The sequence below is a fragment of the Desmodus rotundus genome, chromosome 7 (genome assembly GCF_022682495.2).
Source record: "Desmodus rotundus isolate HL8 chromosome 7, HLdesRot8A.1, whole genome shotgun sequence".
NCBI lineage: Eukaryota > Metazoa > Chordata > Mammalia > Chiroptera > Phyllostomidae > Desmodus > Desmodus rotundus.
In genome coordinates, this window is record NC_071393.1 from 93,720,526 (window position 1) to 93,746,738 (window position 26,213).

Here is a 26,213-nt window from a genome sequence, read left to right on the forward strand (position 1 = left end):
TCAATAAAATAATTAAAAAATAAAAGTAAAAAGAAATAGGTGGAATTAAGCTTAATAATATATTTTATTTACCTCATATCCAAAATATCATCATCTCAACATGCAATTAACTTTAAAATTATTGGGATATTTTACATCCTTTTTGGAAGGCACTAAATCTTTGAAACTCGGTGTGTACTTTATACTTATAATGTGTTCAGATCTGCCACATTTCATATGCTCAATATGCACATGGGGCTAGCGGCCCAGCTCTGTACAGAGCTGTGAAAAATACAAGTGAGGGTGTCTTACATACAAAAATGCAGCAGGAAAGAGCTTCCATACTTGGCGATCTGCATGACCTCGACCAAAAGGCCTTCTCCAACCCACAACTCTCTCCCTCCTTTAACCTCTCCAGAACTGCTCATTCTGTTCCGAGCCAATCTCAGGTTGTCTCCCTTTTAGAATGAAAGTTTGGGGCAACATGTCTTGTCTTGATCACCACTGTATCCCCAGAACTTACCTTAAAACAGTCTTTAACCCAACTGGGATAACTCAGTGAATAACTCTTTAATAAAGGCATGAACAGACACATACCTGTCTCTGGATCTTAGCTTATTTTGTGCTTGGAGGGCTTTCTTACTCTTCTGTTTGAACACATCAAAGAAAATCATACCCCTTTTTGAAAGTTCAGCCTCATAGCTCTCAATAAAGCCTTCCGTATTCCAAATAATTATAAACCTTTTTCCCTTCAAATCTTCCATATGATTTTATTTGAAACTTAAAAAATAATGTTCCACTGTTTTAGTTAGCATTACAGTTACTTAAGACACATTACTGAGCTCCCTGAGAGTAGTACAATGCCTTATAATCAGTAAACATTAAACTTTCCTTCCAATGACACTCTAGTCTCCTGAAGGGCAGAGACCATCTTATTTATAACTCTGTGGCTTTCAAATTAATCAGCAGAGTGCTATGAACTCAGCGGATGTTCTCTACATTTGTGTTAGTGCAAACGTCATCTCCTTGCTAATAAACTAATTGTTATTAGTAAGAGACTGCTACAGGCTATTAAAGAATGATGAATTAAAGCAATATAAAGTTTAAAGAAAGATGAAAAGTTACAAGTGTGTCAGACTGTTGAAAGCATAAAAAAATGCAGAGGTGTATAGGGCTGACAAACTTCTTTTAAAGTGGGTAGAATATAAATTACTTGCTTAAGGGTTGTGGCAAGAATATAACTGGTCACAAATGTTAAAAATTCACCTTTTTGTTGGTCTTTGTCTTAAACACGCTTATAAATTATGTTGCAAATACAGGAGGGCTTAGCTACTAGATTACTATTTTAATAGGTTCGTGGAGTTATCTAGCTTTATGTCGTTTGTTACTGAAACTTGAGGAAAATACTCTCTCTCACCAATGACACTGATAAGAAATTTGTTAAGTTTGAATACAAGACAGTGAGTACATACTTCCCCTTCTCATAACCCATGGGAATAATTCACTTCAATGATTGACTCATCTTTTTCATTTCATAATACTCCGTAGTTTGGGGGGTGTTGAATAGATGTTATCTTTCTTTTTAATGTTTAACCTTTACAAACTATGAGTTAGGAGGGGTAGCGATTGAGGGCTATAGTCACTCTTATCATGGTCCTTAGTTTGGACTGGAACTTTAGTCTTTGACCTCAAGTAAGCTTTCTTAATGTCTAAAGAATGGCTGTGAGAAGATGGGACGAAGAGGACCATGCAGGTACAAGTAAAGAGTAAAGACAGAAAAGTATGACATTGAATTAAGGGGAGAAATGGCATCAGAACCCAGAGGGTCTGTGTCCATTTATAAGCAAGCTCCCACTGACAGGCTTCAGGGACTGACACTTCCCAAACCTTTGCCTGCAAAAGCACTATACAGTACCAGTTTTCTGGAACTGATTACAACGCTTCAGCCCAGCCCACTCACATATGAGTTACTTGGGTTTATTTTTGGAACCTTACCTTCTATTTTTCATGAAGGTGCTTAAAGAAGACAAAATCCAAGTAACATATTTGGCCTTCACACTGAGCAAGTATCTCTAGCAGTTCTGCATTTTGCAAAACAATACACTGGAAAGGTGTTAGTACTTTGTGTTTCTGTGAGGTGTATATAGTTCAAACAATTTCTATAATAAACTCACAACACTCCATTTGCAATTAAAGAAATTACGGGCCCAACAAGTCTTCACCAGCAAAATGTTTAAAATAGAATGCCCACTCCCGCCCCCTGCCCAGGAGAGGGAAAATTTTATGTATGTGATTAAAGCACATTAGTCTATGTGCCTCATGGGACTTAGAGCTATTTCAAAGTTTTCCAGGGCAGAAAAGGTACACATGGGGTTTAGCTCTCACAGATACACAAGTCCTCACAGCATTAGATGTGAGCTCTTCTGCTTGTATTTCATTGTACCACAGAGTGCCTTATCGGCCACAATATAAGAAATGTCTCAGTGCTTTAAGTTATGGAAAATATACATAAAGGACACACCACCATGGAATTGAGTCTAGAATGGCTGAGCTTCAGAAATATCAGATCCTTTTTTGGCTAACTAGTGTAGCTTGTTAATAAAGGTTAAGGTCATATTTAACGCTTGGAAAATCAGAGAGAAATTCATGGTATTATCACCACTGAATTAGCTCCATTAAATACTAGCAATTATTAGTACTGAGTGTGTGAATCGCACCTTTCCAAGCCCACTAAATCAAACAACACTTGTATTTTTTCCTCACAAAATTAAGCATTAGTCACAGATTGGATTTATGTTGTAACATGAAGGAAAGCATTTAAATGTCCTCTTAAAATGTTTTCTGGACAATGTAGGTGGATTTGGAAACACACACGTGCACACACTCTTTAAAAGGAGAGGATGGTGACCACACCACACTTTTCCTTGTATGAAGTTTGTCCCACTAAACCAATCTTAAGTTCTCGTTACTGCCTCGCCAACTCGAGCCCACTTGTTCTGCTCCCCAAGAGGAACAACAGTGAGGCAGGTGCTGGTCCTTCTGCAAAGAATACACACAAAGGCTCAGATATTTTCAAACATCCTCCTTACTTACCATTTACCCAGAGGACAGAACTTCAACTTTTTGTTTTGAATATGAGGTTACTGCTATTGCTTTCCTGTTTACCTATTTCAAACAGGCCCCTCACACTGAAAGGGGCAGATCCTTCGTAAGGTGAAAGTTTGGTAGATGTGGCTTTAAACCAGATTCATCATTCCAGACCCCTTCAAAGTATGAGACAGTCTGCCTCTCTTAACACAGGCCCAAAGCAGTTTTTCTCTTAAGATTATTCTTTTCTTTCTCCTAAAATCATTCTTGATGGGTAAGTACAATAAACACAGGCACAATTAGTTGTTAAAGAGGCAGTTTTCTTCCTGGGATTACTCACTGCCCTATGCCAGGACACTGCAGTTGTTTTAGGCTCTTCTCCCCATCTAGAGAATCTCAAGATGTTGAATTGTCTCAAGGAAAGATGTTTTGCTTTCTAGCAAGGTACAGAAAGAGAAAAAAAGTAATGTCTGCAAGTTCACCATTCTCTTGCCACACTATTAAGTGTTTTCTCCCAGTTCTTAAAGAACCAGCCACATTCTTAGAGAACCTGCTCTCTGCTGCTGAGTGGTGGAGTCCACAAGACTCTGCACCCTTCTGAATGAGGTACTTGGACCAGGACCGAAGAGCTGTTCCCAGCTGAATCAGCCAGTCCCTTTTCCAAGAACTTGCAATGTGGACACTGGACTCCAGTCAATCTCTGCTGGTGCTTGATTTGAGAGGGCCTGGTGCATGAAAGGCTTTTGCCTACAAAGTGTGAGGAGAGGCCGAGAAGGCTGGTGATATGGAGAAAATGAAGAGGGCTAACAGAAGCCAAGGCAAGAAATTTTATGACCCTACACAGAGGGAGAGCCCAATAAAGTGTCAGAGTCCAGAAGAGGTGGACAGAAAGCCAGGGACAAAGAGCAGTTGTCTTGGTTCGCAGAGGCTTTCCAAGTCCTCTGTTCCAATCTCAAATGAGACCTGGGCATTTCCTTCCTTGGTTCCAAATATGTCCCTGTGATCTTCCAGTAAACCCTTCTTCTGGATCTAAGGTAACGGGAAAAGATTCTGTTATTTATAACCAAAATAGTGTTGTCTAAGACACACACATAACTGCTCCTCTTCCTCCACATTAACCATCATTTCCTAAATACTCATTATGTGCAAGACGCTAACTTGCTGCTTTAAAGAGGGGAGGAAAAAAAAACAACAAAACATAAATAAGATACAGACTCTGCCCTTAGGGAGCTTACAGGTAGAAAACAGAGAGGTGAACAGCTAACCTGGTACTAGGTTAAGCCTTACATAAAAATGTGTAAAATGAAGGAAGAGTGTGATGTGAAATGGCGTAAGAGCTAAATTTACCTACTCAAATTTAGCAATATATGCTTGGCTAAAAAAAACTTAAGAAAAAAATTTAAAAACCACAAAATATTTTGCAGATGTATACCTCATTACATCAACTCTGTACCACTGTATATACTATGCATCCATGTTACGTAGTACTCTTGCCAAACCTGACCATAATACACAAATCCAGTTAGACTGCGACTTCCCATCAAGATGGCAGCACAGGTAAACACGCCTCACCTCCCCACACAACCACATCAAAATTGCAACTAAATTATAGAACCACCATCAGTCAGAGCCAACAGAAATCAAGTTGAATGGGAGTCTGACAACTACAGAATTAAAGAAACCACATCCATCCAGACTGGTAGGAGGGGCACAGACTCAGAGCAGGCTGGTCCTACATCCATGTGTGGTGGATAAAAATTCGGGAGGGATATTTTGGGAGTGACGAGTCCTAGCCCCACATCAGGGGATCTCCAGGGTGGGGCAAACAGTGTTGGCCAGGTTGATGGAGTCTCAGATGTGACACCTGCCTGCCGGCTCTGTGGCTCTCCCTGCTTTTCTATCTGGGAGAAAGCTGTCCCACAGCTCCCTCCTCGATGCCAGACACTTCAGTTCCTCCCTGTGTGCCACTGGTGCCTTTCAAGCTGCTATCCGGGTGCTGAAGCTCAGAGGGAGTGAGTGTGAGTTAAGTTCATGTGTGGGTTCTTTAAGGGGAACTGCTTGGGTCTCCAGAAGTTTCTCCCACCGACTCTTCCTGGGGACTTCTCTGCCTGGCACTGGAACCCTGGTGTGGGGCCAGGACTCCTCACTCCTGAGATATCCCTCCTGAATTTTTATCCACCACACGTGAATGTGGGAGCAGCCCATTCTGCGTCTCTGCCCCTCCTACCAGTCTGTATGGACGTGGTTTAACTCCATAGTTGTCAGACTTCCATTCAACTTGATGTTCTGATGGTTCTGAGTGACAGTTGTTCTACTACTTAGTTTTAATTTTTTTTAATTTTTATTTATTTTTAGAGACAGGGACGGAGAAAGAGAGGGAGAGAAATGTCAATGTGTGAGAGATACTTCGATCGGTTGCCTCTTGCACACCCCCAACTGGGGACCTGGCCTGCAACCCAGGCATGTGCCCTGACTGGGAATCAAACAGGCGACCTTTCATTTCAAAGGCCAGCACTCAATCCACTGAGCCACACCAGCCAGGGCTAACTTAGTTGTAATTTTGATGTTGTGTGAGGAGGTGAGCTGTGTTTAGCTATGCCACCATCTATACCAGAAGTCCTCAAGAAAGTATATCTTTTATATATTTTCCAAACCATCAGTGACATTAGTTTTCTCCAGAACTTACAAATTTTCTTTTTTTATATATATTTTTTAAATTTATTTTTAGAGAGAGGGGAAGGGAAGGAGAGAGGGAGAGAAACATCAATGTCTGGTTGCCTCTCATGTGCCTCCTACTGAGGACCTAGCTGGCAACCCAGGCATGTGCCCTGACTGAGAATCGAACCCGGTAACCCTCTGGTGCACAGGCAGTGCTCAATCCACTGAGCCACACCAGCCAGGGATAGAACTTACAAAATTTTTTAATTGAAAACAATTTTTTCTTTTGGGCCAACTGCATGTAAATAATAAATTCCTTCTCTAAAGTTACTCTGTGTTTTTAGAAGGCAGAGTATGAGATCTACAGTGGTATCTTTTCTGAACTGTAACTGTTAGAGAGTGGAGCCAAGCAAAAAGTTGACAAGCTACGACCCCTGCTTCAACTTGACTGTGTCCAAATAACTGACTAGCTGCTGGTGGGCTATTTACATCTGAAGATCTGCAATGCTGCAGCCACTATGTTAATAAGAACCACATGTAATTCTGACCTTCAAACAGCTTAAATCCCAGAACTTTTACCATGGAGTTTTTGGATGCTCTGAGGTCATAGGTACTAGTAAATATACATGTCTCTGTGTATCAAATCCTTATAGAAATAATTTGGGGACTTGGTTCTAATATCTTAAATTATTCTTTGTATCTCTATTCTGTTTCCTTAATATAGTTTATCAAGAATTGTTGGCATAAGCAAATGAAGAAGATGACAGTTTGGAGAGAAGAGAGCAGGCCTGAAAGAAAGAAGCTGCAATTTAATGTGGTGATCTCACCGCCAATGAAATCTACTCAAAGAGCTTATATACTGAAACTCCATCAACTTAAGACATTTGTTGAGTCTCTCCTTTGGAACAAGTGAGATTCAAGTTTTACAACAATAAATAAAAGATGCTTCTTGTCCTTAAAAAGCTGATGATCCAGCGGCACATTACACCGTGCAAAGTCCACAGGATGAGAATGATACGGTTCTCTGTGAGTGCTCTCAATATAGAGCCTCCAGGGTGGAATATACTTCTTTGCGGGTAATTTCTGTATTCTGCAAATTAAATGGAGTGATTAAAAGGAATAGGAGTGTTGGTCAAGGCCATTCTAGAGCAGGGGTCAGCAAAGTATAGCTCACAGGCCAAATCTGGCCCACCTACTTTTGTATGGTAAGAATAACTTCTGTATTTTAAAATATTTGAAAAAATTTAATGAAGAGAATCTCATGATACATGACTATTACATAAAACTCAAATTTCAGTATCCACGAATAAGGCTTTCTTAGAATACAGCTCATTTGTTTATATAGTGTTTATGGCTATTTTATGCTACACGGACAGAGCTGAACAGCTGCAGGAGAGACAGATGGTCCACAAAGCCTAAAATATTTACTACCTGTCCTTTACACTATCCGGGAAAAGAACTCCAGGAAAAAAGACCGAACTGCCGTACCCTATTTGCCTGTAAAACCACGCTGTAACCACCGTGCCAGGACCAGCCCGGCTGGCTCAGTTCACGTTTGGTCCTGACCATAACTGGAGCTGTGGAAATAAAATTGTTCCTTCTCACCGAAGAGGCTCGAATGAGAACAATTACGTTTCAACCTGACCACATTCAGCTCCTCTGAAAGAAAGAAACACTTCCCTCAATATCACAGATGTGATGGGTTCACGGTAGCCAGAATTTTGCTCTATTGAATCAGAGAAAGGACTGCAAAGCATCAAGTGAGTACAGCTTGAGAATGCATCAGAAATTTTTCAAAAATGAAACTGTTCCCCACTCAATTCCTCTGTGGCACCCTGTTTAGAGGGAATCTGTCCTTCATTCTGATATTTTATAAAGCTATGGGAAATGTAAATAGGATATTTCCATTTCTACAGGAAAGTTAGATCTTCAGTTTCAATATAAATCAACACTGCTTTGTTTAGGTAGACTTTTCCCTTAAGAATTCAAGGCCTTTACAGACATTACCTCATTCAACCCCAGCAGATCCGCAAACTCAATACGAAACAGAAGGTTTTCCTGTTGTATGAATAAGGAAACTGAGGCATAGTACGGGCACAAGGTTCACACTTGAGTCACAGAAAAGCAGCTGGAAAAACTGGGCTAAAATTTTCTCCTCACTCCAATTCCTGGCTGTAATTCACACTGCCTGTAATTAGAGATGGCAAGTGTCTAAATCTCCACAGTCCTCAAACTGTAATTTCAAGGCTTCCCTTTTACACTATTTAAGATCAGGCTGCCCCGAATGTAGTGGTGTCTGTCTCCTCCCTCTGGAACACCCCTGGCAGAGAGATCTGTAAAAACTTATACATGGCAGGAAAGGATCCAGATTTTATTTTCTTTCACCAAGACCACCCATAGATCCTTCTTTACTTGTTATAAAAATGTTCTGCCCAACTGGAGACCAAAAAGTTTTTCTAAATTCTTTAAGCACTCCTGACTGTTGGACATCTAAGTTGAGGTATATTACTTGTTCCCAACTACTCTTGTTACATGATTCACTTCTATTTTAGGTAAAATCCCCATCTTTCCAGTATCTTTTCAGATGTTCTTATTTTTAACTTCCTGTGTAATGCTTCCTGTGTTTGCCCAGCCTGTGTACAATGCACTCCTCAGGAAGTTTACAATATTATCGAAGGGTTTTGTTGACCTCACACTTTCTTACAATTTTCTTCAGAGTTATGCTTTATTCCTCTGTTAAAGCAGAACCATGTTTTTTAATTTTTTAAAAAATATGGGATGCTTCACAAATTTGTGCGTCATCCTTGTGAAAGGGCCATGCTAATCTTCTCTGTATCGTTCCAATTTTAGTGTATGTGCTGCCGAAGTGAGCGCCATGTTCTTTTCAATTTAAGAGTTGCCTAGATTTGAAGCTCTTCTTCTGGTACCAACCGGTACCTCCTGTATTTCTTTATGATATATAATACCATTCCCTCCCAGAAACTTCAAAATTGCAGAGCCCGATCAGCTCTAGAGACACTTTCTTTATCCACAGCATCAAGGTTATAGTGGGTGACAATGGCTTGCACAGGATAGCTCTGAACTTCTCAGTTGTATACATGGCACATCTATTCAACATAAATGATTAATTTGTTTTGGAAAGAAATGTTTCACAACCTAGATCAGTGAAGGCCATAAAAGGTTTTAAAGGCAACAAAGGCAGCCTTTTAAGGCATGAAATCTGGGGGCACCCCAAATGTGAAAAAGAAAACCTTATTCTTTCACTAGGGGGAGGTTCCGGGACTGCTTTAATTAAGTATTTTTATGGCTATGTTTAATTAAGTATTTTTATGGCTATGTTCCACCGCTCTATTATAATTAGGTAAGGGATAATGGGTTAAAGGCCCCCAAGTATCTGTTAAGTATATGTATGCGTGTGTGTGTGTATACACGTATGTGTGTGTGTGTGTATATATATATACACACTGTGTGTATGTGTGTGTGTGTATATATATATATATATATATATATATATACATCTCTCTCAAAAAACTGTAATATTTGTCCTAATTGTGTGAAATACGCCATTGGTATTTTGATAGGAATTGCATTGAATCTATTGTACAAGAACATAGGACAGACATTTCTAGCTTATTTTTGCCTACTGTGTAACCCTAGGTAAGTTAGTTACTGAACATTTCTGTGCTCAAAAATGGGAAAAATGAAATAACAAATAAAGCACCTACTGGATAACTAAATTGACTTGCATTCTGTGCCCCATGAGATTTTGCCTTGGCTTTGTTACATTATGAAATTATAGTAAATATTTTGTTGTCTTTTTAATTTTTTTAAAGATTTTATTTATTTATTTTAGACGGGGGGGGGGAGGGAGGTAGAAAGAGAAGGGAAAAAACATGAATGTGTGGTTGCCTATCGCACGCCCCCTACTGGACACCTGACCTGGCCCACAACCCAGGCATGTGCCCTGACTGGGAATCGAACCGGCAACTCTGGTTCACAGGCTAGCACTCAATCCACTGAGCCACACTAACCAGGGCTCTTGCTGTCTTTTTTAACTTGAGGATTAGCATCTCCTTCATAAGAGAGCCAAAGCAGAAGAGTCATTAGCAAATTAGAATAGCTGCTCGAAACCAAGGCATGGCAGCTCAGACTTAGATGAGCTATGACATTATGTTTATTCCTATAGCCCTGAGAATTCTTCCCAGGCAGGTTGCTAGGTAGGAATGGAATTAAATGTTTAACTAAAGCAAGGTGAGTTACTCCACTAATTTAGGGCCTCTCATCATAATTAGGAAGGGTCCAAAAGCAAAGAGATTATTGCAGCGTCTGCTTATATTACGTTAGGACTTTCCAAATGCCAAGTGAGGTGGTGGGAATTTGTAGTCAAAGTACTAGGGTGAGTTATTAACTAAAAACATCAAAACTACTGTTCAAAATCACTGTTCCTAAGAAACAATTAAATCTGAGAATAACAGAGGGCAACTTCAGAGCCAGCAGCCGGAGGCCTCCACCGTATTTTATCTACTTGCACTCTCACTTCCATATCTGGAGTCCTATTTTCTTGCCATTTACCAATTGTTATTCTCTTCCATTTGTTTCTGCCCTTTCTGACTCATTCCCGCACCTTCCCTCTCTTCTCCTGCCATTTCTGCTGCATGCTTGGTTCTGGTTTATTCACCTTTTATTTAATTGTCAAGCACATATTATACTAGGCCATTATCATGTGGTCAGCCCATATCTAGCTATGAACCTCCATGCTCATACTGCCCCTCACCTATCTTTAGGCTTCCTGTGTGTTTAGGCCACTGGCTTTGCCTATCTCTGCCCCAAACCTGCCATCTATCAAGTCCAGTTCCTGTGTGTTAGGGTGCAAGCAAAAGTGAGAGGTGTAGAGGATAAAAGACTTCTGCACAAGGAAATTTTAAAATTGACAATGTATATACTCCTCTAAGTGAAAGGACTCTGAGAACATAGGGAAACCTAAAACCATTCTTGTAACAGGAAAATAAATTTGGGACTTATACATGGTGACTATTATACAATGAACACAACACTGATGACTAAAGAAAATGCTGAGAACATGAGAAAGATGGTTACAATTCAAAGGATGCTTTCATCTGCTGATTCCAAGGCTCACAGCTTTTAATTACCATGATTAAATACTGCTCTTCTTTCTTGTGAGACTGGACCACCGTGCCAAACCAATGCTGAAGCTCCCACAAAGGCCAGTGAGTTTCAGGGAACACGGAGTCCATCTTTAAGTCCCAGATTCCTAATCTTGTGTACTCACAACTTATAGAAACTACATCTGAAAAGCATAACTGTACTCAATTTCAAAGTCCTTTGTGCCTTGGGAAATCAAAACATTGTGATATAAGAAGGAATGAAGCAAAAATAAGACAAAGCTGAAGGATGTATTCGATTTAGTCACAGAGAAAATCTAAAACTTTGACTTTCCAACACTGAGGAAAGAATAATATAATCATTTTTCATAGTCATTACACATAATTATAGAGTTTCATGTTTAAAAAGTTTTCCTTTGTAATAAATTTAGAAATTTTCCAGGACTCTCAGGTTCAAACCATGATTTGCATGAAAAACCCTACCTCGCCCCCAGCCATCCAATTACGTAAAACACTAGATAATGTTCTCATTTTGATTCATGGTTCACAGCATGTCCATTTTGCCAGGGTTATATTTATAATATAATTAAATTCTAAAAATATGTTTATGCTTTCTGAAACTGAGGAAGATACCAAGTATAATAAATATGTGTACTAGGATGTTTCTTATACAGTAATATGTAGTCTTTTAGTTTTTATTTTTAACTTCTGGCCAAGATGGAGGTGTAGTTAGATATGCTTTGCTTCTTTGCACAACCAAAAGAAGGACAACAACCAATTTACAAATAGAAAACCACCAGAACTGCCAGAAAATTGAACTGTATATAAGTCCAACAGTTAAGGAATTACAGGAAGAAACATTTATCCAGACCGATAGGAGGGGTGGAGACGGGCAGCTGGGGTGGAGAGGACTCAAGGCAAGGCAGAGGCTGGAGGACAGGGCAGTACCACGTTTGTGTGTAAATACACCAGGAGGAACAACTGGGGAGCAGGATAGACCGCACAACCCAGGGTTCCAGCAAGGGCAAAATAAAGCCTCAAAATCTCTGACTGTAAAACCTGTAGGGGTTGCAGTGGTGGGAGAAACTCCTTGTCTCACAGAAGAGTCCACTGGAGGGACCCATGCGGTCCTAAAACAAACACAAACCCACCCACCTGGGAATCAGCACCAGAGGGCCCAATTTGCTTAAGCGTAGCCGGGGAAGTGACTCAAAGCAGGGTGAGTGCTGAGCTAGCAGCATTGCTTGCTCTCTAATCCCTCCCCCTCATATGGCATAGCAACACAGTAAAGAGGGCTGCCCCGCCCTGGTGAATATGTAAGGCTCCACCCCTTACAACATAACATGTGTTCTGAGACAAAGAAATATGGCCCAAATGAAAGAACAGATCAAAATTCCAGAAAAAGAACTAAGTGACGAGGAGACAGCTGGTGAGGAGAAAACCAGTTTATCAAATGCAGAGTTCAACACATCACCAATCAAGAGGCTCACAGAAATGATTGAGTACGGTCGCAAAATAAAGGAAGAAGTGAAGGCTATACAAAGCAAAATAAAGAAAAACACACAAGGAACCAACAGTGAAGGGAAGGAAACTGGGACTCAAATCAACGATTTGGAACGGAAGGAAGAAATAAACATTCAGCTGGAACAGAATGAAGAAGAAAGAATTCAAAAAAATGAGGAGAGGCTGAGGAATTTCTGGGAACAACTTTAAATGTTCCAACATCTGAATCATAGGGGTGCCAGAAGGAGAATAGGAAAAGCAAGAAATTGAAATTTTTTTTGAAAAAATAATGAAGGAGAACTTCCCCAACCTGGTGATGGAAATAGATACTCCAAGAGTCCCAAAGAAGTTGGACCCAAGGAGAAACACACAAGACACATCAGAATTACATTACCCAAGATAAAAGATATGGAATCTTAAAAGCAGCAAGAGAAAAGAAGACAGTTAACCTACAAAGGAGTTTCCAGAGGTCTATCAGCTGCTTTCTCGAAAGAAATCTTGCAGGCAAAAGGGGCTGGCAAGAAGTATTCAAAGTCATGAAAGGCAAGGACCTACATCCAAGATTACTCTATCCAGCAAAGCTATCATTTAGAATGGGAGGGCAGATAAAGTGCTTCCCAGGTACGGTCAAATTAAAGGAGTTCATTGTCACCAAGCCCTTATTATAAGAAAAAGAAGATGATCAAGAATATGAACAGTAAAATGACAACAAACTCACAACTATCAACAACTGAACCTAAAAAAACAAAAACAAACTAAGCAAACAAGTAGAACAGGAACAGATTCACAGAAATGGAGATCACATGGAGGGTTATCAGTGGGGAGTGGGAGGGGAGGGAATGGGGGGAAAGGTACAGGGAATAAGAAGCATAAATGGTACGAAGAAGATAGACAGGGGGAGGTTAAGCATAGTATGGGTAATGGAGAAGCCAAAGAACTTACATGTATGACCCATGGACATGAACTAAGTAGGGGGAACGATGGAAGGAGGTGGGGAGTGCAGGGAGGAGGGGCATAAAGAGTGAAAAAGAATGGGACAACTGTAGTAGCATAATCAATAAAGTATACTTTAAAAAGTTTTATTTTTAATAGAATCTCAGATTCAAATAAGTCTTAAAAATCATGTATTCTAACTTTTTACCCCTGCACATTCGCTCTCACAACATCCAGAATGTATAAACGTTCAACTTCTGCCTGAAAACTGCCCTCCCTGTAAAAGACAGGAAATCCTATTGCATAAGACAGCTTACTACAGTTCACAATTTGCTTTTAGTTCCTATAAGGTGTTTGGAAAGAAAGGAAACAAGGTATTGCATCACTTTTATCATTTGTTAAACTTATGCCTGAAACTCTTAACACACAGCTCAAGAGAAATGGGGACAGAAACAGGTTGCTTGGTGATGGAAGAAGTAATAAGGGAAAGAACATAAAGCCACTGCTGCAGTCTTTTAAAAAATTAAGTAGCCTTGACCAGTGTGGCTCAGTTGGTTGGGTGTCGTCCTGCGAGGCATAAGGTTGATGGTTTGATTCCCTGTCAGGGCATGTGCCTGGGTTGCAGGTTTGCTCCCCAGTCAGGGCATGGGCATGGGCATGTGTGAGGCAACCAATGTTCTCTCTCTCTTTCTCCCTCCCTTCCTCTCTCTCTAAAATTAACTAAATAAATCTTTTAAAATAAATTAAGTAGCTACTGTACAGTAATACAATCAAAGTAAAACAAATAATTTGTGTTTTTAAAAACTCAGTTATGACATTGCTATGACAAACAGTGACACTGCTTCCCATTTCTAATCACACTCTTCAAAGGTAATCATTATTAAATTTTATGTATATCCACTCAGACATTTTATCCTCATGTTAACATTATCTGTATTATTATGTATGTATTTCTTGTGCTACACAAATGCAATCACGCTATATAGTTTTGTAAACCTGTTCACTTAAGTATTTGCTGGGGCATCTTTTCATATTAGTACATACGATTCTACCTTCTACATATTATCATTTTTTATCCAGATCCATGTTGACGACATTTAGATTACATTCATACTGTTAAAACTGTTATACAAAGCCAAAATTTATCTTCTGAAATCTCTTTCAATAATTTTTGCTCTAGCATCATTTAGAATGAACTGAACCTATCATTTAATAGCTCCCTGAACATTTGAAAAGTCGTCAGCATTACCACAGAAATGGGAGTAAATGGAAGGACCCGTGAAAGGAAAGCTCCGAGTGTCATAATACTCAGGAATCAGAAAGAGTGGAAAATGATTTCCTCAAACAAAAGCAACCCAAATATGCTGACAACACAAAATGGTTGGCTGAATTAGTTTTTGAAACTGATGGGATATTGCACAGTGGCTGCCAACAGGGACACTGCAGCATCGTGACAAACGTTACAACGACACAGTGAAAGAGAACATGCTGTTGCACATAACTGAGAGTAACTGAGACATACATCTGCATGTGAGGAGGAGAGAAACAGTCAGGTGAAATGTAGCTGCGTTAGGGTGGTAAGAGCGTGGATCATTATTTCCTTTCAAAACATTCTTTAATATTTTGTGATTTGGTTTCTACAATAAATGAAAAAAAAAGAAAAAAATGGTAGCTATTAGGAAGATCAACATCCCCATTCTTGGTTTCATGGCCCTCAAGGCCCCCTTTGCTTTCTTTCCTGAATATCTTGAGCTATCAGCCCTCACAGTGAATAATCAGGTCTTGAAATTCTTGATGGCAAAGCTACCATCAGCAAACAAAGCTTGAAGTGTGACTGCCCACGAGAGGACAGAGTGGGCCGGAAGGGAAGAAACAGAGATCAAACAAGGGAAAGAAGGCACAACCAGGAAGAGCTCCAACTTCAACCATGTTCATGATCGTCCAGTGCTACTATTTCTGTCCTATCTCCACATAAGTAGAAAACTGGTATAAATTTCCAGATCACACGGTCAGGGCAACTTGGGGGTCAAAACCCCAAGGTAATGGTTAAGATCTGATGACTCAAGGAAGAAACAGCCATGTTCCCAAGCCAACACAAAGTCCCTATTTTAAGAATTTAAAGCCTCAGGTTCTGGTCACAACAGCAACAGCAGGATTCTTTAAATTCATAATCACTAATTTCTCCCATAAAATTCCATCCATTTATTTTATAATTTCCTGAACAAACCTCAGTCACAATGAGATTTTTTTTTAAAGTATATTTTGCAAATCACTGGCCTGTACTGAATAATGACAAAGCATCAGTGAGTAAAAAAATGATCACATGAGATCTCGGTTACTATGTGGTTCTGATGAGAGTGGCATATGTGCCCTGGCTGCTCAAACATTAACTACTGATGAGATGAGTCACGTTTGCAGCTGGGAACTCACTTTAAAAAAATAGGGAGAGAAATATTTGTGCTTTTAAGTTAGTGAAGAAGCTGTAGTGTTTGTGTTCACATTTATAATGAGACGGTGAAACCTCGTCTACTTTCTTGTCAACTGATCTACTTTCAATATAAATTTCCATTTCTGTCCATTCCCAGAGAGTATTTTTTATTAATAACTTGGCAAAACTCTAAAAAGGTATGCTTATCAAATCTTTCTAACTTCTTTCAGTCACCAAAACCATTCCCAACTGCCTACCATGTGAAAGAAGTGTGTTGGGCCTTTACAACTGAGACACAAGGGTGAAGGTACAGGCTTTGTTCTTAGGGAGCTTATAGTCTTATGGGCAGAAGGGTATGAATCACAATTAAAACCAGCCTTTTAAAAACAGAATCAGGACTGAAAAATATCCCCGTATGAGTAATAATGGGATAAAATAACATGACATCTAAGAGGTTTAGGTGCTCGAAATCAGTTACATAACCACAAAATGCAAAAAGCCTTGATGGCAGCTTATATGAAAAATATGTAAAGGTTTCAGCTGAGTAAAACTCCATAAAAACCAACTTTGTGAACTGGCTGTTAAAATAGCTACTCTAAATTAAAAGAAATATTGTGTCCAGATTAAGGAAGATAATAATCCCACTCTCTCCATATCCAGAGTTACTGGTGCTGTTTTACGAAGCTAAAGAGGAACATCACAAAACTCAGAGTGAGTGTGTCGCACATAAGTAAATGCTTGCTAGCAATGATGGTGAAGTATCTGTAAACCATATTATGCAGAAAAGACAATGAATTGAAGGCACATGGCTTAAAACAAGACTTGGAGAGGAGTGGTAGAGGGGGCAGCATATAACAATCGTGACAAACGCCTCGGAGCTGGTAACCAAGGGCTCAACAGTGCTTCATGAAAATAAAGACGGGCAAATTTTGGCCTGAATTCCAATTCCTTCAGATTTCCAAAACTGAATTACCTTACAGATCAATAAATTCTGTGGCTAGGAGTAGTCAAGCACAGATGGATGACCAATTGTTAAGACGCAATTCTTACACTGGGAGGAAATTTGTAACAGGTCTCTAAGGCTCTTCCTACCTTGGAAAAGCTTGTGGCTATCTTCTTAGTTGCAGACAAGAATATCAAGAAGATGACACCCATCACAGCTACTCTAAGAACAGTGAACCCTCTCAAAAAGAAGAAAAGATGTTAGGAATGACCACTGAACTTCATGGAAGACCTAAAAGACTTTGTGACTTTTAGATGATTGTTAGAAGAGATATTGGAAAGGCGGCCAATGGCGACCAGCCTCCCTGACTATGAACCAACAGCTGGCCTGACCACTACAAAAGAAGCCCCCTACTCCCACTGATTGCAATAGTTGTACTGGTCTCAGAGGCTGCAGTTTTTCCTTGCTGCCTTAAGGGAAAGGCAATTTTTTAAGTCTGCTTTCCTCCAATGTTCTACCTATTTAATAATGTTTTCCGTGCATGCAGGACGTCAAAATGTCAAGAATCTGTAATGCTCTCCTATATCTGGGAACAGTATGAACACAGCAGCACAAATGCTATTCCTACGTTAACAGGCTCATGAGATGTGGCTCCATCATGAAAAGGGAACACTGGCCTGATCTAGTGGGGCTTACAGAGGAAATTCTGGGAAATGGCCTGGTCACTTTTCTTAGACCTACTCAAACTTCTAAGTTGGGCTGGATCTAGCATATTTTTACCTATGCCTTAAATTTGTGAGACATGTATCAACATGTTTGCCATAAGTGAGTTGTCATAATTATCACCATGAAATTTATGAAACTAGCAAACACATAACAGCCAACCTTAAATTTATGGGAAGTCAAGGCTCAAGTTATACGTATGTCCCATATGTCCTATGCACTCAGTTGCCACTCTTAAATCCTAAGCCAGGCACACTCCATATTTAAGGATACCATCAATGAACAAATAGTGTATACTAAGACTGCTGTGAACAAGAACTCAGGTTGGGTTCAATGAAAGACAAATGCTCATCCTGGCCAACTTAGGTTATGACTATGACTGATTATTGCCATGGTCAGAGTACAGGACACCTTTAATAACTCCAAGTGGCTCTATGTAATTCTATATATTCTAAGGAAGTGAAACTCAAATTCCTTCAATAGTACCTTCAATAGTGATACTTGAAGGAGAACCCGCGTTTCAGTCAATCACATGAAACTGTCACACTGACGGAATCAGAAAGCAGAGGAACGCCTACCAATGTCAAATAATGAAACCAGCACTTAAGGATTTCATCTTCTGTGAGAGAGATGCTATAGGTACAACTTCCTTGGGGTTGGTAAGCTTAGTCAGGATATTTTTCTGGAGGCCAGTAAGGTATTTCAAAAATTAAAGCTTTTAGGTAAAAACAAAAGAAAACAAAATGAACAAACAGGCATGTTTTTAAAATTATAAACTTAATTTTTAAAAATCCTCAAAGGCTATATAGGTCATTACCATTATATACAAAGGTCTTCCAAATTAAGGAGAACAGTGGATAAAATGACAGTGTTATGGCATTTCAGAACGTGTATTTTACAGTATGTCTTTAAAACAGACATATAGTCTTAGTACGGCAAAATATAGCCTGGAAATTTCCTTTGGTGTACATAAAGAAAAAGAAAGAGAATGAACAAACTACCAAAAAGCAAAACCCCGTACTATGCGTGTTTCACATGGGGGAAAGCACTCGAAGGTTGGTTTATAGGTACAGTAATAGCATCACAGATCCCCAATCAATTCAACTGCTCTTTCCAGGAGCCAAAGAGGAAGTAGCTTTTCGGTTGACTATGTTTATTTCCCTATATAGCAAGCAGAGGAGATATAAAGTCTGATAAAAGAGTGAAGTAAAGAAAATGTGCGTATTTTAGGGCTTCCAGTAAGCTACATGTTAGGAAACAGAGAAACCAGACTTGACTTACCTGCACTGCCAAGCTGTTTATAAAACCTGTACTCTAAATGAAGCTGTGGAGCACGTGATTTTATTGGTTCCTGAAACCCAAAAAGAGATACTGTGATCAGAATTAGACAAGCAGAATTTTTCTGTCCCTAGGTTTTCAGCATAAGCCAGATTAACACCTCTTAATATTTTTTTGTATTTTTCTTCTTTTGACTTTAAATAATTTTTTATTTTTCAATTACAGTTGATATACAATATTATATTAGTTCCAGGTGTGCACGCCAGTGATTAGACGTTATATAACTTACTGACTGATCATCCCAATAAACCTCATACCCATCTGACACCGTACCTAGTTACTACAACATTACCGACTTTACATTCCACTGACTATTCTGTAACTACCAAGTGGTCCTTCTTAATCCCTTCGACCCTTTTCACCCATTAGGCCACGTAATATTTTAGAGATAATATCCATATATGATAGCACTTTCTTACCACAAGTTCTCTGTGAAGTCGAAGCAAGGGGGGAGGTGAATCTAAACTGCATACAGTCCTGTCCACAGATATTTAAGTGAAAACACTCTGTATGAGCCACTGTCCGGGGACAGCTCCCCCCGTCATGAAGTGTTCTCCTAATACGTACTTTCCGGAAACCAGACGCCAAACCTTCAAATTAACTTCAGCGTGTATTTCCTGCTTGTTTTACTATGAATTTGGGGTGATAAACAGCTTTATTGTTTTTAGAAAACTGCTATGTGCTCAGGAAGAAAATTTCACATACACAAAAATTTGGAAAGAAACTAAAAATAATCTCAGTTCCTATCATTTTACAGAGAAGACTATTAACGTTTTAGTGAATGTTCTTTCAAATATTTATGTATATAAATAGACTAAAACTATACTTTAAATAAATGAGATCATGCTGTATTTGCTGTTCTGTAATATGCCTTGAAATTCAACAATGTGAGGATGACACTGTTCCATGGCAGCAAGCAAAGCTGTGTATTATTTTAATGACTACAGTACTCCTCCACATGTATGTATGTACACACACACAATTTTTGGACACTTGGATTGCTTCCGGTTTTCTATATTATGAATAATGCTATAGGAAAATTTTTATGTATAATTTTACATTTAAGAGAATTAAATTACAAATACAATTAAAATATGTAACTTTAATCAATATGGTGTTCAAATTTTCAAATACAGAGTTTCCTAAAGACCCCAGAAATGAAACAGCTGAACTACCACACTAGGCTCTATACCAAACTTCAAGAGTTGGTTGGTTAATAATTTTGAATTGACAGTATACCAGGCAACTAGGTAATGAGAAAATCAAACATTATCTTTGAAGATACATCTGCATACTCAGTAGGATGGCTGTTATCAAAACCACAGAAAACAAGTATTGGCAAGGATATGGAGAAACTGAAATCCTTGTGCATTGCTGGTGGAAATGGAAAATGGTGTAGCTCGCATGGAAAACTGTGGTAATTTCTCAAAAAATTAAACATGGAATTACCATATGATCCAGCAATCCCGCTTCTGGGTATCTATACACACAAAAAAATCAGGATTCAAATTGATATTTGTACACCCATGCTCATAGTGGCACCATGCACAATAGTCAAAAGATAGAAGCAACCCAAGTACCTACCGACAAAGGAATGGATAAACAAAATGTGGGTACATTTTATTGCAAACATAAAATGGAATATTATTCAGCCACAACAAGGATATTCTGACACAGGCTACAACATGGATGAACCTGAGGACATTATGCCAAATGAAATAAGCCAGTCTCAAAAGGAAAAAAGCTACAGCATTCCATTTATAGAGCAGTCAAGTTCACAGAGACAGAAGATTCAGTAGTGGCTGCCAGGGGCTGGGGGCAGAAGAAAATGGGGAGTTGGTGTTTAATGAGTGCAGGACTTCAGGTGAGGAAGACGAAAAAGTTTTGGAGATGGATGCTCAACAAGTGAATGCACTTAACACCACTGAACTGTACACTCAAGAATGGTTATAAAGACAAACTCTTGATGTCAACTCCTTGTCAGACATATGATTTTCAAATATTTGCTCCCATTTCATGAGTTGCCTTTTCACTGTGTTCAGAGTCCTTTAAAACATAAAAATGTTTAATTTTGATATAAGCATCCAACTTATCTATCATTCATTGCTTGTACTTTTCATGCCATATGCAATGTCACGAAGTTTTCCCCTAAGTGTTCTTCTAGGGGGTTTATAGTTTCAGCTCTTATGTTTAGGTCTTTGATTCATTTTGAGTTAAGTTTTGTTTATGGTATAAGGTAATGGTCCACCTTCATCGCATGTAGATATTCAATTTTCTCAACACCATTTGTTGAAAAAAACTGTCCTCGTCCCCGTTAAATGGTTACTTATACTTTTTTAAAAAATCCTCAGATGAGGACATGTTTGCTGATTTTAGAGAGAAGTGAAGAAGGATAGAGAGAGGGAAACAAATATTGGTGAGAAAGAGAAACTTCAGTGAGCGGTTGCCTCTCACATGCGCCGACGAGGACCAAACCTGCAACCTGGGCAAACCAGCAGCTCTTCGGTTTACGAAATGAAGTTCCAACCAAATGAGCCACACTGGCTAGGGCAGTACTTATCCCATTTTTTAGACAGGGTCAAAGGAAAGAGATTCCACAGCCTCCATTGATAATTTGTGCTGGTGTTAAGCAAGTTTCATGGCAGGGAAGGTCTTTATAGTCATTTAAATCTCCACCACTGAAATTTAAGCCTCTCTGCTTTTATGTCTTCAAAAACAGATAAAATAGCTCCTCAATAATCTTCAAATAACAAAACTATTCAATCATTTCTTAGACTTCCTTTATTCAGGCAAAGTAATTTCAATTCCTTTAACCCATCCCCATTGGTCCTATTTTTTAGCTCTTTGATCATCTCTGACAACTCTTTCTGAGCCCACTTGAAGTTTTCTGCATTCTTCTTAAAATACGGAATACGTTAAGTCACAGAATTCGGAAGTTTTCTGGAAGTTACCTAGTCTATCCCTTTGCTTCTTAGAAGGTTTTATCTAAATCAATTCATGCAGAATGGAACACAGTGAGTCCTCACTTAATGTTGTTAAAAGGGTCTTAGAACTGTGGCAAAACAATGTATAATGAAACCAATTCTACACAAAAGGCTAAGTGGTATAAAACGGAGTTCCTAGGGCACTGATGAGTTGCCCCAATGAAACAACACTGAACAAAATGTTATTCAAGGACCTGCTGTATCATACCCCTAAGGAACTCCAAATAACTCATACCCTTGTTTGATTGTAAAATCAGCAATCATTAGAGTTGGACTTCAGGTTTCTCAAGATTCTTGTAGTTAGAAGAAAAATACATAATGTTAATTATCCTGTAGAGTCACTTCCTTATTCATTTAGCTCTTCAGATAGAGAAGGATCACTCTTGAGTCTCCTTTTGGTTTTAGATCTCCCACCATACCACTGTCAAGGCAGGGAATTACAGAATTTGTTTGCAAGATCACAAATAATTCACAAGGAATCAAAAAAACATAACGACAAATTAATATGGAACCAGACAGAGGTGGATCAAAACACTAAAATGCAAAGTGTTCTTTTTGATGAAAAAGTCTTTGGGTTCTGACAAACCACAAGGGGCAACAGATTCTTCATCAAACGTAATACTTTCAAAACTGTATACTGGAAATCTTTATAAGAAATATTCAATCTGATTTGGGGTAATTAACTTAGCAGATAAAAAAGCAAAACCTCTTTAGATTTATACAGCTGAAAGTGGGAATACAATCATGTATGTTCAAAAATGAGGGGCTTTTATTTGCAAACAGAAGGACTTACATCCTTCAGCCAACCCCTTCAGCACATAGTTCTAGTCTGCTCAGTCAACTGGAGCTTCAAGGTGCTCTTCCTGGAGCACTATGAACAAAGGACATTGGAAACTATCAGCCTACAGCTTGTGGAAGGCAGAAAGACTAGCAGTGTGGAGAGATTTTTTTTACAATTGTTAGAAAACCTCTGTTAAAAATAAAACCAGAAATATCAATGAGGGTGAAGGAGGGACTCATTACATAATTTTGTTTAAATTGTATATGATTTCTTAAAAATTATATTTTATTGATTATGCTATTACAGTTGTCCCAATTTTCCCTCTTTGCCCCCTTCCACCCAGCACCCCCTACTCTCTAAGGCAATCCTCACGTGTTTGTTCATGTCCATGGGTCATCAGTATAGATCCTTTGGCTACTCTATTTCCTATACTGTACTTTTATGATGCAAATGTACTGAACCATCCATGGCTATTCTGTAACTACCTATTTGTACTTATTAATCCCCTCAGCTCTTCACCTATTCCCCCAAATCCCCCCTCCAATCTGGCAACCATCATTGCTCTCTATATCCATGATTCCACCTCTGTTCTTGTTTTTTTAAAAGATGTTATTTATTCATTTTTAGAGAGAGGGGGAAGTAGAAAGAAAGAGCGAGAGAAACATCAATGTGTGGTTGCCTCTCATGCACCCCCAACCAGGGACCTGGCCCAAAACACAGGCACGTGCCTTGACTGGTAATCAAACTGGCTACCCTTTGGTTAATCCACTGAGCCACACCAGCCAGGGCTGCTTAGTTTGTTTTTAGATTCAGTTGTTGATAGATATGTATTTTTTTGCCATTTTATTGTTCATAGTTTTGATCTTTTTCTTAAATAAGTCACTTTAACATTACATGTAATAATGGTTTGGTGATGATGAACTTTAGTTTTTTCTTGTCTGGGAAACTTATTACCTGCCCTTTGATTCTAAATGATATCTTTGCTGGGTAGAACAATCTTGGCTTTAGGTCCCTGCTCTTCATGACTTTGAATATTTCTTGCCAGTCCCTTCTAGCCTGCAAAGATCCTTTTGAGAAATCACCTGAGAGTCTTATGGGAACTCCCCTGTAGGTACCTAACTTCTTTTCTCTTGCTGTTTTTAAGATTCTCTCTTTATCTTTAACCTTTGGCATTTTATTATGATGTTTCTTGAAGTGGGCCTCTTTGGAGCCATCTTGTTTGGGATTTTCTGCTTCCTGGACTTGCATGTCTATTTCCTTCACCAAATTAGGTAAGATTTTTTTTCATTGTTTTTTCAAATAGATTTCCAATTTCTTGCTCTTTCCCTTCTCCTTCCAGCACCCCTATGATGCAAATATTGGAAAGCCTGAAGTTGTCCCAGAGGCTGCTTATACTGTTCTCATTTGGGGGGGATTCTTTTTTCTTCTTGTTGTTCCGATTGGTTGTTTTTTGGTTGCTTTATGTTCCAAATCATTGATTTGATTCTCAACTTCATCCACTCTATTTTTGATTCCTTGTAAGTTGTTCTTTATTTCAATTAATGTATCCCTCATCTCTGACTAAATCTTTTTTATGCTGTTGAGGTCCTCATTAAGTTCCTTGAGCATCCTTATAACCAGTGTTTTGAACACTGCATCTGATAGATTGCTTATCTCCATTTCGTTTATTTTTTTTTTTTCCTGGAATTTTGATCTTTCTTTCATTTGGGCCATGTTTCATTGTCTCTTGGTTTTGGCAGCCTCCCTGTATTTGTTTCTATGAATTAGGTAGAACTGGTATGACTCCCTGTCTTGGTAGTGTGGCCTAATGTAGGTGTCCTATAGGGTACAGCCTCCCCTTTTACCCAAGCTGGGCACTCAAGGTTTACCCTCAATGTGGTCTGAATACATTCTCCTCTTGCAGTTGAGCCTTGGCTGCTGTTGGCAGGTCAACAGGAGGGATTTACCCAGCAGTCAGCTGCAAGGACTGGTTGTGACCACTGACCGCCAACCTCCTCCCTCTGTGGAGGATCAGCTATGCAGAGGCAGAGTGGTGGTGGTCCAACATTATCTGTAGCTGTCCACCAGGTGTACAGGCTCTGTGGTTTCCTGGGTGGTGCGAGCCAAGGTCAACTACCACCTGTGTTTTGCCTGGGGCCACCCAGCAAGAGCTACAAAGCAATCTGCCGATGGCTGCTCCTTGGGCTGGGCCTAGAGGTTGCCAGGTAAAGCCAAGCTGTGAACCTAGCCTGGCTGCTGCTAGTACCTAGCCTGCTGCCACTTAGTAAGAGGTACAGAGGCTGCAGGCTCAATGAAGCCAGCTGTTGCTTGTTTGAGAAGATTTAAGAAGACGTGAAGGATGAGCCCCAACCAGCCATTCATGTGGAAAAACCACTGTTAAGAACTTGGGTGGGCCCCATAAGCTGGGCTGGACATTGAATCAGGGAAACACCAAGGCTGGCAAACCATGTGAACTGGGTTGATGGAGTCTCAAATATGGCTGTCTCCTGCCAGTTCTGTGGTTCTATTGGGGTTCAGAAAAGAAACGATGCCCTCTGCCAGCTGTTCTGTCTGGGTGAATGTTGTCCCCCAGCTCTCGCCCTGATGCCAGACATATTAAGTTCCTCCCTGTGTACCACTGGTGCCTTTCAAGGTGCTACCCTGGTGCTGAAGCTCAGAGTGAGTAAGTCTGAGTAAGTCTTTGTGTGGGTCTTTTAAGAGGAATTGCTTGGGAGTCCAGAAGTTTCTTTCCTTTGACTTAATCCCCTCTGGTTTTTTACAGCCAGAAGTTATGGGGATTTGTCTTCCTGGCACTGGAACCTTGGGCTGGGGGGGGCCTGGTGTGGGGCTGGGACTCTTCACTCCTGAAATACCCCTCCCGAATATTTATCCACCACACATGGATGTGGGACCAGCCAGTTTCATGTCCCTGCCCCTCTTACCAGTCTGGATGGATGTGGTTTCCTTAATTCTGTTGTTGTCAGACTTTCATTCAACTCAATTTCTGATGGTTCTGAGTGATGGTTGTTCTACAGTTTAATTTAATTTTGTTGTGATTGGGTGAGGGGCCAACCCGTGTTTACCTATACCTCTATCTTGACTGAAAGTCCCCTAGAATCCACATTATATATGATTTTAAAAATAGGTTCCTAGATATCCAAGAAACAAGAGCCCACAATGAAGATCCAAGCACAGTAGAACTGAAAGAATACCAGCAGGGCTTCCTTTTATTTCTCTGCCAGATGCTGATTACATTTCCTCAGAGGGAAGGCGATTTGCCAGAATCACAGTTATTCTGGAACACACATGCCTGCCTGAAATCCTAAACCAACAGCAGCCGGCTACCTTGTAGGACTGTGAACACTTAAGGCCAGTTTTGCTGTTACAATGCAGAGGGCTCAATTACTGCCTTATATCACCCACAAAGAATACAGACCAACAGCAAGAGAGGAGACGCATAAACAAGATTGTTATCCTCTAAAAAGCCTTTATTTAAGATTTGTTTGAAACAGAAATGAGGTACTAAGATATACCATACTAGGTAACATGAAGTCTATTTTTAGCTTTAACTCAGCCATATAAAATAGAAAAAAGATTTAATAAAACTTAAAAGTAAAATGCAATCACAAGTCATGGCAACAATACATTATGCAAGTTGTATCTAATAGGTTAACTAGTATGAATCTGGAAGGAGAAATTTAGATAGAAAGAACTGTCGCTAACAGAAACACTCAAAAGATAGCTTGATAAATAA

At 39.5% G+C, this 26,213-nt stretch overlaps 1 protein-coding gene and 1 non-coding gene across 5 annotated transcripts in view; both read right to left on the reverse strand.

The window, feature by feature from the left end:
• Positions 1-26,213, reverse strand: part of CSNK1G1 (casein kinase 1 gamma 1) — a 160,361-nt gene that overhangs the window by 61,508 nt on the left and 72,640 nt on the right. For all 4 annotated transcript variants that reach the window (XM_045201122.2, XM_024568374.3, XM_024568373.3 and 1 more), the window contains one exon: positions 18,659-18,728. Coding sequence is in view for 3 of the 4 variants with exons in the window: in XM_024568374.3 (XP_024424142.1) it covers positions 18,659-18,728 (70 nt within the window). In the remaining variant the exon portion in view is untranslated. The remainder of the gene's footprint in view (positions 1-18,658; positions 18,729-26,213) is intronic.
• On the reverse strand, positions 8,492-8,598 carry LOC112312033 (U6 spliceosomal RNA). The gene has a single exon (XR_002975492.2). It is a non-coding gene; the product is annotated as a U6 spliceosomal RNA (small nuclear RNA).